General features: G+C 39.1%; 1 protein-coding gene across 1 annotated transcript in view; it reads left to right on the forward strand.

Moving 5' to 3' along the window:
- Positions 1 to 13,001, forward strand: part of LEMD3 (LEM domain containing 3) — a 79,914-nt gene that overhangs the window by 54,591 nt on the left and 12,322 nt on the right. Inside the window, exons 4-8 of the mRNA XM_024208058.2 lie at positions 3,215 to 3,282; positions 5,501 to 5,580; positions 5,660 to 5,805; positions 8,982 to 9,083; positions 10,713 to 10,815. Of these exons, the coding sequence (XP_024063826.2) occupies positions 3,215 to 3,282; positions 5,501 to 5,580; positions 5,660 to 5,805; positions 8,982 to 9,083; positions 10,713 to 10,815 (499 nt within the window). The remainder of the gene's footprint in view (positions 1 to 3,214; positions 3,283 to 5,500; positions 5,581 to 5,659; positions 5,806 to 8,981; positions 9,084 to 10,712; positions 10,816 to 13,001) is intronic.

Genomic DNA, 13,001 nt, shown 5'->3' on the forward strand with positions numbered 1-13,001 from the left:
CCCAGGTGTAAACACATTTGTAATGGGTGCATAGACAATATTCCTAACTTCAGATACAAAAATGATGCATGCATGCATAAAAATATTATAATCATATTCAATAAATCATAACCTTTCCAATGATATCTCACATGACCTAGCTTGCATAAAATATATCTTAGTTATGCCATAATCATATCATATATATATATAAGCATATCTCCATATGAAGAATATGGGGCATAGTGTCATACCCCCTTTCATAGTATTCTACAAGGACAGAGTTCCCTTATGACCACATCCCAGGTTTCTTCCTAAAGTATCTTCTGAATTTCATCTGAATGAGGTCATTTACCTACCAGTTTTCTTTCCCAAACTACATAATTCCAACCTGGAGACCACCTGCCATACTCTAGATGTCGGAAGGGTGCTAGCCTTCTATCTAAATAGGACTAAATCATTTTGTAAATCCCATAGATGGCTCATTTTGTTTGCAGACAGATCTAAAGATTCTGCTGTTTCTACCCAAAGACTATCAAAATAGATTTTGGGGTGTGTTGTAGCTTGTTACAGTACTGCCAGCATTCCACCTCCTGCTGGCGTATCAGCTCACTCGATTAGATCAGTCTACATCTGTGGCTCTACTTAAAACTGTCCTGATATCTGAGATCTGCAGAGCTGCTACATGGTCTTTGGTACATACCTTCTCCAGGCACTATACCTTAGTCGATGCCTCTAGATCTGATGTGGCAATTGGCAATGCAGTTCTTTCCTCTGTGCCAGATTTGTTTTTGAAGCTCCCAAGCAGTATCCCCATAAGGAGGGGGGAGTCACCTAAAGTGAAGCACCTTTAGGGACACTATTTGAAGAAGAAAGAAGTTATTCACCCTGTGCAGTAATGGTAGTTCTTCAAGATGTCTGTCTCTATGGGTGCTCCAATACCCACCCTCCTTCTCCTTGGCTTTGGAGAAGAAACTGAGGGTGATTCACCCACAGAGCCTGATATAGCCTTGGTGCGGGACACACAGATGTCAGCAGCGCATACGCAGGCTGAGCTCAAAGTGCTAATGAAAATCTCCGATCAAAGGTGCGTGAGATGCACATGCACCTCAAGTGGAGCTCCCATAGAGTCACACATCTCGAAGAACTATCGTTACTGCACAGGGTGAGAAACCTCTCTTTTATTCATAGTGTAAATCATCTACCTTATAGGTTAACTACCATCTTTCTGTACAGGTCCTGCACATCCCATTGTTCGTTGGTCAAGAATATTGAATCAAAACTTCAGGAGCTTCATCCTGCTTCAGTTCAACTTGATTGAAAAACTCCACTTGATTTCAGGTGGCATGGGATCAAACACTATGCAAGAAGTATCTTTCTTAAAAACCATATCCCCACTTGTTCTCTGCCAGCCACCAGTCAAAAGAGAAGAAGCCTGTAAGACATTGATAGCTTTGTGCTTAAAACACAAATTGCAAAGGCGTACAAAATCAGAGATGCAATTTCTAAATCTATAAAAAGTGTATTCAACCAAATCATTGGCTACATCAGTCTGCAAAAAGTCTTGCTTTACATAAATATTTCTTATTCAAAACATGGTTGTGCTCTGGGACATCACGGCTGTTTAAAACCCACAACAGGGTTGGCAGACATGGTGCTATGCCTTTCCGGAATTATTTGCTTGTAATATTTGACTGCTAACCTGATCCACTGAGAAATTGTTTGAGCACTATTCGTTCAAACAACAGTTATATTCAGCTACTCCATTTAAATTTAAGTTCTAGTTTTACCTTAAATGGTGTGTGTCTGTGTGTGTGTAAAAAATTAAATAGCTAACATTTCTTAGCCTCGTTACCGCTTTGGGGTTTTCCATTCTGGAAAGGATTTTAGGAGGTGGAGTCTGTTCTTGGGTCAGTGAGTGTTCTGGTTTGGCTTCCCTATCTGGAGAGAGTAAAATTGCAGACATGGATACTAGTAGAAAAAAATAATTTTATTAGGTAAGGTGAAGGGGGGAAAAAAGTTTTCATGGGGTTGCAGCTGCCCAGCAGATCAATTCAAGGACAGATGGAGGTCAGGGATAGTCTTTTCTTCTCTTCCCACACTGGTATGTGTGTGTCTATAAACTACAGTTTCTCTGGATGATTAAAGAGGTGCATTTAATCTAGAAGTCTAGTCCTGGTCAAGCCTACTAATAGAATGATGGTGATGTAATTCTTGAAGTTTTCCAGACTGACTTGAGTATGCAAGGTCTTACGATTTCTGTTTGCACATGTTTATTATAAGGAGATAAAATAAAAAGTTCCAGATATAATTTGGACTGTTCAAGAAGCTAGTGTGCCTTCACACATTGATTTTTTTTCTTAAGTTTGACTCGCATTCATTTTATGATGACAGAGGGGCATGTGTGTAAAACGCACTCTGCGTTTGTTGGTTCTAGATACTTCTATTCACTGTAATTTTTTTAAGGTGAGCTTATATAAGAAATTTGCAAGGCGAATGTGCTAATAAGTTATTACACAAAAATGTGTTCAGAGTAAATTGGAAATCTGCTTTTACTTTACATTGGTTTGCATGTAGAGTAACCATTTTTTATCTTAAAATACAAAACTGTATGGTATGTATATGTATACTTTCTAGCTTTTTTCAGTGCATTGAATTTACTTCATGTACTAGATTCACTTTAGAAAAGGAAATTTATAGAAACTCATGACTCTCACAATTTTGAAAGAAAAAGTCAGGAAAAATTATTTCATATGTGCAAGAAGTTTTTAAATAATTAGGCACAAAATGGAGGATTATCCAGTTATTTAAGGTGCCCTTTTGCGGTAGGGTATTGAAGTGGACCAAGTGTTCACCCTTAACAGAATCAGTAATTCTTCTGTTTTGCCTCAAAATCTTAATTTTTCTTTTAATGAAGTTCTGTAAACTACCTTTTATTTCACTTCATTTTTAAATGTTTTTAAAAACACGCTTCTGCTCTTGCTTTTTGTTTAGTACCTGAAGTTCTAATCATATTTGTAACATCACAGTTCATAGTTGTGGCAATCAGATGTTTGGGGAGAAAAGCACCCAGAAGTCTCTCTCTTCAACATTCTTATTTTAAATACTTAGTGCCTCCAACTATTCTCTGCTTGTGTAGATTGCATTAACTGTGTACGTTTGTACTTGCAGGCTTTTTAGTTTATATAACAAAGTAATAAATAGATCAAAATAAATAAAAATTTAATTTTACCAGGAGATCATGACTGTGGCAACTCTATACAGCGAAATCTTTCCGTCCAGGAGACAGCTGCATATTTAAAAGTAAGCAATTGGAAAAGGTATTTTTTCATTATTTTTATTTTGTAAGGTATGCACAAATTAACATTATCATTTGTTTTTAAAAAGCTGGTTTCACATTCAGTGTAGCAGTATAATCAAAATTTAACTACTTATTGCACATCACTTTTTGTATTTCACAGGAAATGAACATACCTTTCACACAAAGCCCTTATGGTTTTTATTTTTGGGGAAAGGGAAAAGACGGTTTCATTAAACTACAGAATTTCTTCTGTGAATGTGAGTGTAAATGTAGAAAGTAAAGGTGCTTGTTACATGCTTTAACCTTTTCCTGTTTCATGAAATGAGCCAGATGTCGTATATAAAATCTTAAGAGAACATAGATTTTAAAATTGAATGGAGACGTTGCTTTATAAGCACAAATTTTGCTGTAATCTTCTGAATTACAAAAGTGTAAAAGGACAGGTCAGAATTCAATAGACAGTAGCATTTTGCTATTCTGTGTCTTCATTCTGTTTTCAGTTGCCTGGAGCAAAGAAGAAGCAAGAGTGATCCTCCTTTTTTCAGTGAGAAGAGAATGGTCTCTAAGTTTACCGGATATGTACTAGCCAACAGCAGTAACAGCATGAGGCTCTTTGACAGGACCTAGAGGCAATAGTCTCTTAGGAAACCCCACCTATATATGCCTTTCCTAATAGATAAGGGGAAGATTATAACAGTAGAGCTGGTTGAAAAATGGAGTAAGGTTTTTGTGAACATTTTTACAAAAAAATCCAACCCTCTTTCTTTTGAAGTGTCAAGTCTGTATTTTTCAACCACCTCCATGAGAGAGAGTTCAAATCAAAGTGATGCATTTGGAACCTTCTGAAAGGAGAATTTTGTTTCACTCTTCCTCTTGCTCCCAATTGGAACAAAAATACTATTAAGTTGCTACTCATTTTAATCTTTTTTTGTTTTTAAACCAAAGAATATGGTATTTGAAGATTTATTTATTTATTTTGTATTCTCATTTTAACAGCTAAACAAAATATTAACTACTTGGCAAAAATTACTTATACTGTGAACAAAGGGACAATTTGAACAGGATCCCAAAAATTAATGGGAAGGAGTGGAGGTGGTGCTGGTTGCACTTCTGAATGATGGGCAAAGATGGATAGCAACATTCTGCATCTATTGGTATGCAGAGCTGGGCTTAGCCTTTTGCGGGGGCTGTAGAAAAAGGTGTTAATAGTAAAGGTGAGAGATGAAATGCATAGTAGAGGATTTTAGCAGAGGGAAAGTAAAGGCATTTGTTATGGTGATGAGATTTCAAATCTGTAAATGTGAGAGGCTGTAAATTGGTATACAGATTTGTCATTTTTAAATACAAGTTTCATTTACTCTTGAAACTCTCCCATCCTGTAACTGGAATATAAATATAACATCTGATGTGCAGCACTTCACTAATTGTGTGCAGTGACAGAATTTTAAAGCAATGCAACACATTCGGCACATTAGAATCTACTCAGTGCTTTCATTCTTGGTGCGAAAATAAGTTCACACATTAACTTTTGTCCTCTAATTTTAGGACAATTTATATCAGTTTGATCCTTAGGTGATAAAATAAGACTTACTGTAAAATCTTTTTTCAATTTACATTTTTCTGGGAAGTAGTCCTTAAACTGTTTCAGCTTCAGTCTGGTTGTGCAAAGGATATTTAAAGGTGAATTGTGGAGCTTACCTGCCAAAAAGTAATGAAGGCTTTATCCTACAACAGATGATGTGAAATGATTTACAGTAGAAACATTAGTATGCTAGGAAAGGAAGGATTAATTAAAATTTTGATAGTATATTATGCATTTAAAATTGAATCAACCTTTTGTTGCAATTTATCTTCTAGGATAAATTCTATATCTAGGTTGATATCTCGTTTTGGTTTTAATTTTACAGAATGCTGAGCTCCCCCTAGTGACTAAATGGTAGACTATTGCTGAATGTTGCGATTCATAACTCCTTAAAATTGAGAACGGCACACCTCTCAAATATCTCTCAATTCAAGGGATTAATTTTTAGTCCCAAAGTTACATATAATCTGCATATATTTGGTGTCCCTTTGTGTGCATTGTTGAAACTTTATATAAAAAATAATCAGTATTGGCTACTAATCCTTCTTATATGGTATTACATAAACTTATGTATTAGTGTTACATGATTTATTCTGGTATATTAAAGAAACTTTTCACTGCTACGACTTTTTTGACAGAGTTTAGGTCCAGAGTATGAAAAAGTACTTAACACAGCGCTACAATGGATTATGAGTAGGGGAGAAGATGTTGGCATAAAGTAAGTGATTTTATTTCATAGGCTTTTATTTTCACAGTAAGTGAATTTAGCCCTAACACTGTTAAATGTTTTTAAATAGGTGTATTGGTAATGACCCCAGTGAGGAATTAAATAATGTAACTGATGTGAAATACCTGGAATCTACTAGACCACAGATGTCTTTCAGATGTCGTTTTCGCCGTGCATTTATTACTGTAACTCACAGATTATCAATATTGCTTTTGGGTAAGTTATTTAAATTCAGCCTATTAATGGTTATAATTTGCATTTAAGTGTGTGGGTGGGGACAGGGTCTAGCAATGTTTGCCTTCTAATTCTGTCAAATGTCGTGTTTCTTTGTATGGAGTGAGTTGGCTCACGGTTTAATTGAAGTAATAAATTGATATGACTTGATTGTAATATCTGAAATTTTTGGTATACAATTAGTTTTACAAACGTTTATAGGAAGGAGAAATTTTATTTTTTGTTATCCTGGGGGCACTGATTTGTTTAAACTTTTATAGACAGTAGTAATGAAAACTAACAAAAATAATATAACCTTAAAAAACATTCTATGTAGGGGTTGACAGAGGAGGGGAGATGAGACTTTCTACATGGAGAAATTCCAGAGTACCTGCATATTATTTCTGTAGAAAGCACTGAAAATAAAACCTATCCTGTACAGTAGCACTTGTGTGAAGCTTGGTTAATTAAAGCTGTTACCTGTAGATCAGATATTCTTCAATCAACACCCCAATCGCAACCAGGTTTGACTTAGGGGTAGAAAACTAGGTCTTTAACATTTATTTTTCTGTATGGAGCACCAGTCACTGACTCAAGGTGCGATGCAATGATTAATGCAAAAATAATACAATTCACTGTACAAACAAATTCACTGCCTAGTCAAGGCCATCCTAACTAAAATTTATCCCACAATAGAATAACTGTGAGTTCACTTATCAACCCATTGCATGCTCCTTATCAATAAATCTGGGCTATGACAGACTGAGGCAGAACATGGGTTAGTGTAATGAATCATTAATAGAAAATGCCACTCTGACGCTCTCCTGTTTAAACTGACAGGGCTCTTGCTCAATTGTCACTGCTGATCTCATCAGCAGTAATTTTGCATGGAAAAGAGATTTTCTTAAGTAACTGAATCCCAAACTATTTATGATTTAATAAGCCAAAATCAGAGCCTTGAACTCAGATGCAGACTACTAGCCACAATTTTAACATTCTTACTGAGAAATCCTGCTGAATGAGCAGCCCCATACATTCTCTGACTTGACTGGATTGAACTTCGGATGGTATTGCTAATAATAAATAGCCTCTCAGATCCTTTGCTAAAAAGGGATGGAACCACTCAAGAGCCACTGACTGGTTCCTGTGTGGACTGCACATGAATCAAAAAAGATCTCATGGTCAGTGTATCAAAAATGGCTGGAAGAACCAAAAGAATTTCCTTCAACACTGTTTCTTCATTGCTAAGAGATCATCGACCAGTGCAATGCCTGTCCCATACTAGGGTAAAGGGGAAGAGAAATCAGAACTCCAGTTACCATCAGAAATCTCCATCCATGACTTTCTCACTAAACATTTCCCCCCAAAATTTGATACAGATCAGTAATAAGATTGTCCGCTTCAAGAGATGACTTCTTGAGCAGAGAATTCACAGTTTCATCATTGAGAATAGTGTGGCACCTTGTTTTCCTTTTTCTCTCCTACCCCCTAGCTCCTTTATGCGCATTGGAATGTTTGACAAGATTGTTAATGAACAGTAAGCTTAATTTCCTGACAGGTGAGATGTCCAGTGGGGAAAAACCTGGGTCAAATTCTGAGTTGAACATGTTATGTATGACAACTAGAATACCAGACATTTCTGTCTGGAACTGAAGCAGGGAAGGACTTGTAGGCTTGGCAGAATTTGATATTTCCCCCTAGTTTTGATATTTATCGATGTTTGTTTATTTTTAATTATTTTTATTTTTATAGTTGTTGGAAATAAAGGGGGTAGTAGGGTTGGGGTTAGGTGTAGGGCAGTGCTGGAAGTGGGGCTTCAGGGGTCTCCCAGCAATGGCAGCAGGGCTGCAGGGGATTCCTTGAATAACTGAGGGTCCCAAGACACCAGAGCACAAGGTGCGAGGGAGGCTATTGTCCTGGTGGAGCAGACACCCCTGACTTGGACCGCAAGGAGGATATCTTGATGGCCAGATGTTGCTGAACAGTTCCTTGTCTGGCGATGGCTCCCACACTCCTGGCCTGGTGAGTGAGTTAGCAGGGCCGTGACAGCAGAGCTACAGAGGGCTGCCAGCATAGCTGCAGAGCCAGTGATGCCTATTCCCTGCAAGTGTAAGGTATGGGCAAGGCTGTGGTCCTGGGATGGCAGAACAGACCACTGGCCAGGATTGTGAGGAGGAGGAGGATGATGAGCTCCAGCTGCAGGGGAGGCCATCCCACAGCTGAATGGCTCGTGCCTGGGGATGGAGCTATTCAGCAGTGAGATGGCCTCCCTTGCTGCCTGGAACTCGTCATCCTGGCCGGGTGTCTCTGCTCTGCCCCATCAGGCCCTCCGCCTTCCCCACACTTTGCGCCTGCAGGGATAGGCTGTTACCGGCCCACTGCAGCTCTGCTGTCGTGGGAGTTAGGGAGGTGGTTTGTGACAGTGGGGCTACAGAGGGCTCCCTGCTCTGCTGCAGTACCAGTGACACCTGATCCATATAGGCACAAACTGTGGAGGCTGCACTACTGTCAAGCCTAAAGATTTGTCACCTCTATGGAGATAGTCTAGTTAGGATCAGAATGATTTTCATCTGTAGAAATACATACACTACTTCACAGCAAGAAACATTACTGAGTTGAAGCTGTCCACATTTTATGAGAAATGAGACTTTCCCATTTACAAACATCTTGCCTCTACTCCCAAACGCTCGCCTGTAGCCAATAGGTAGAGTCCAAAAGCTGCAAAGCATGTGCTTTTTAAAGTTCCACAGGCTGTCAAGCCAATATCCTCTCTAAACCTTCAGTTTATGTGAAACCTTACTATTTTCTCTGTCAAGATAATCCAAATTGTATTGTACTTCATCTCAGGGAAAATTAAATGGTCTTTAGTTTACCAATAATAATAGCAAAATGTGATGCTCAGCAGAGGGAAACTGTCATTTTAGTGATATCAGTGAAGTATTTTAAAAAAAATCTAATAACCTATTTCCTATTCAGCCCCCAAGCTAGCTTCTGTGCTGCTTTGTTGCAAAAATGCAAAACATTAACAGTAATGTGTAGTATGTACTTCTGATACATCAAGGATTTTGCTGCATTTAACACACCAGCTAGTTAACCAATTTACAGAAGTATGCGGTGCACATTTAAGAATAGCTAAAGTTCTAAGTATATCTAAACGAATATTATGAATTTTAATGCAGGTATAGGGATGGTTTGGGGAGTTTTGCACTACATGAAATATCGCTGGACAAAAGAGGAAGAGGAGACCAGGCAGATGTATGATATGGTTGTAAAGATTATAGGTATGAATTTTTAAAATATACAACAAACATTGGTTTAGAAAACCTGTACAAATTTTCAAAATATTGATCCTTTCTGTCTCAATTGGCAAGTCAAATGCCCATCTTCTGGTTTTGTGTTCACTCCCTCCCACCTCTTCTGTTGCTATGTAGTGAGTGTTCTATTGTGAGTGCATTTCCCTCCCACGTTTCATCATTAGCTCAGTATTTTAGGCATAATACCTATTCTGTATCCAGAAGTGCTAAACCACTTTAGCCTGTGCTAAACCCAAGCAAACCATTGGCATAAGGTGTTTGATTTATTACATTATTGCAATCCTGAAGATTTGTAGCATTACCTTGAATATAGCATAGTCAAAGTTATGCTAACTGAACAACCTATTCTTAAAAATGGAAATGGAGAAGGGTAGTGGATGGGTTATATAGCGGTGACACAATGCTCTCCACATCCAGTTTATCCTTGTAATTAAACTAGATCTGGCCAACTTTCCTTTTAAAACTGATAAATTCAGTACTAAAGTAATCTTCAGTGACTGTATACCAGTGAAAGAAGCCTATCTGTATATAGTCAGATCATTCCAAAACTGGACCAAATTTTATTTTACTGAAATTGAATATCCAGATTAACCCCTAAATATTAATTTACTACTTTTGAGTGACATTATATATATATATGCAGTGTTATTGCTTGTTTAGGACAGTAGCTTCACTTTAAAACTGTCTTGATTTAGGACTTGCTGTTAACTACAGTGATCAATCCAAATCCAAACAGGGGTGGAAGGGCAAACATCTGTGTATATGAGAGGTCGGCAACCTTTCAGAAGTGATGTGCCAAGTCTTCATTTATTCACTCTAATTTTAAGGTTTTGCGTGCCAGTAATACATTTTAACATTTTTAGAAGGTCTCTTTCTAAAGTCTATACTATATAACTAAACTATTGTTGTATGTAAAGTAAATAAGGTTTTAAAAATCTTTAAGAAGCTTCATTTAAAATTAAATTAAAATGCAGAGCCCCCCTGACCAGTGGCCCGGACCCAGGCAGTGTGAATGCCACTGAAAATCAGCTCGCGTGCCACCTTCGGCACGCGTACCATAGGTTGCCTACCCCTGGTGTGTGTGTGTGTGTGTGTGTGTGTATAATATATATATATATATATATATACACACACAATATTAATCTCCATATAACTCTGCCACAAACATTTGTTTAAAAATAATTTTATTGGAGAGGGAATAGAGTAACATTCTATTCATTTTTTTTTTAAAGAACACTTCTGTCTAAATTTTTTTTTTTACATATAGTCAAAAATAACACTCAAGATTATTAAAACTCAAAACTGATTTATAGAGAATTTCCCCCCCTTTATTCCAGGCTTATTTTTTACATTTGACAGCACTTTGTATATAGTCAGTTCTGCTGTTTTCCTGATCAGTTTCCCTGATGTGTCTTCCATAGAGCTTTTTAAAAACCAAAAAGGCAAAGATGATTGTAAAACTACTGATATTGGCAGGGGACTTGAAGCAGCTGTTTGTACCCAGAACTGCTTCTATTTCTTTATTTTTGTAAAAGGTGACTAAATTTGAAGTTGACTTGTAACAGTGTAGCTAATTGTTGGTTGTGGTGTTCTCAGATGTTCTAAGAAGTCACAATGAGGCATGTCAGGAGAACAAGGACTTGCAGCCATATATGCCTATTCCTCACGTGTGTGATTCCTTAATACCACCTCAGGACAGGTACGTTCAGATTATTCTGTTGAATTGCTTTAAAGGGAAGTATGTTGAGCTTACACATACATAAATGCCTTAGTCAATAAACTCAGCTACTGAATATTTCAAATGAGTAAATGAATCCATCTAGATTATGTTGCAGGCATAAGAGATGAAAAATCTTAGTTCAAGTGCTGGTCCCCATGTGTATTTTACACATGGGTACTCGTGCACATCATGCACCTGAGAACAGAGATTTCTAGCAAGTAGTGTCCGTTGGTCTGCACATCTCAATTGTTTTCATCGTGCTCTGAAGCGAGGGCATAAGGTGCAAATCAATGCCTCTTCAATTCCTTCTTACCACTGCATGGCCAGAGTCAGAATCCTCTATGTCCAAAACTATCTTTGTCTTCTAATTTGTCTACCTTGATGTAACGCGACCAGATATAACACAAATTTGGATATAACGCGGTAAAGCAGTGCTCCGGTGGTGGGCAGGCTGCGCACTCCGGTGGATCAAAGCAAGTTCAATATAACGCGGTTTCACCTATAACGCGGTAAGATTTTTTGGCTCCTGAGGACAGCGTTATATTGAGGTAGAGGTGTATATAGTTTAGTATTCTTAGAATTTTTAGACTTTATAGTTAGTTTAATTCTCTCCATCTCAAGGAGTTCCTTCCCACAGAAAAGCAGTATGCCCAGCATCCCAGGATTAGAGCAGGGGCAGGAAATGCAGTTCTTTTTCTCCATCAGTGGTGAATCCCTGCACTGCCTTTACTGCCTTGGGGAGGCTCATATCATCACGAAGTGCAACATTGGTTGCTCTTTCCCTACCTGAACCCCGTGAGGGACGAGAGCTGTTTGGGGAAACATCTCATGGAGAAGCCATGAGACCTCAGTCTGACCCAGACTGGGGAGACCCCCCCAGTGCTGTGGCCTCAGAAGGTGAGTAGCATCCCTCTGAGCATGAGTTCTGGAGCAGAGCCAAAACCATTAAGGCTCTCATAAGAATATGGGATACGAACATAAGCATAAGGACGTATCTCTATCCAGATCTGCCTCTGAGAGACAGGACACCTCTCTGTCCCTGTCCAAGTTGGTTGAGTGCTCATGCGTGAGTCTTAAAGAATTAAGCCTGCTTACATCTTCCGATCAAGAAGGGAAGGTGCGATGGAGGAATGATCCATTGCTTCCAGCTCCAATTCTCAAAGGTCAAAAAATCAGCACCTGTCAGCTTCAACTAGAAATTGCATGTTGGATTCCGGTTCAACATACTCCAGGAAGTATCTGCCGAGCCCATCTCCTTAGTTGCACTGGATCTGTCAGTCTGGCCTCCAGGACTCTGAACTCCAGAATGGACTGAGATCTTTACGTCACTGGAGGATATGCTTGACTTATCCTACCCACAATCTTCTCTTCTCTTTCTTGTCCCATCCTCCACAGGACATTTCAATACCAGAAGAAACCACCTTGAGGAGAAAGGGTCTTTCCCATACCCTGTCCACAAGCTGGAATATACCAACAGCATGACAGGCGGAACTTGAACCTATCTTTTCATCAGATGAGTCTGCTGTTCTGGATGAACCTTTGCTCCCTCTGAGGGAGACCAGTCTACACAGAACTTCTTCAAGGTCTTGGAGCCACCCTCCTCCCAGATATTACCACCCAGGGGACTTGTTGATACCCAGTGCCTTGGAGCACTCCCCATTCAATCAGCCTTCATACTGGCCCTACTGGAGTCTCTGGGATCTGTACACTAGACATCCCAGATCTGGACAAGAATCACATTTGGCCCTCTTCCCCTGGCCAGTGCCACCTGGCCCCATCAGAGTATGCAGAGGAGGAAATTGAGCTGGATTCGCTGGTGCTGACAGTTCCATTGGGCATGTCATCCTCCTGAGTAGATGAGGCAGTCTCTACATCATCCTTATCTCTGCCAGATGACCACAGGCAATACCAGGAGCTCTTGCAGAGAGTGGCAACTGAACTCAAGATCTGTCTTGAGATCAGTGACATGCAGTGTAGCCTCCTGGATTTCTACACCCCTCTGGCCCTAGCAGGGTGGCCCTCTCAGTAAACGAGGCCATTATAGTACCTGCCAGGGCAGTATGACACATCCTAGCCTTCTGTACCCCCTCACCAGAAAGGGCTGAAAATTGTTACTTTGTACCAGCTGAAGGAGCAGAGTTCTGTTTACCCACCCAGTGCCCAGT

Source organism: Terrapene carolina, unplaced genomic scaffold, assembly GCF_002925995.2.
Source record: "Terrapene carolina triunguis isolate 2854851 unplaced genomic scaffold, T_m_triunguis-2.0 Scaffold68, whole genome shotgun sequence".
NCBI classification, from domain to species: Eukaryota; Metazoa; Chordata; order Testudines; family Emydidae; genus Terrapene; species Terrapene triunguis.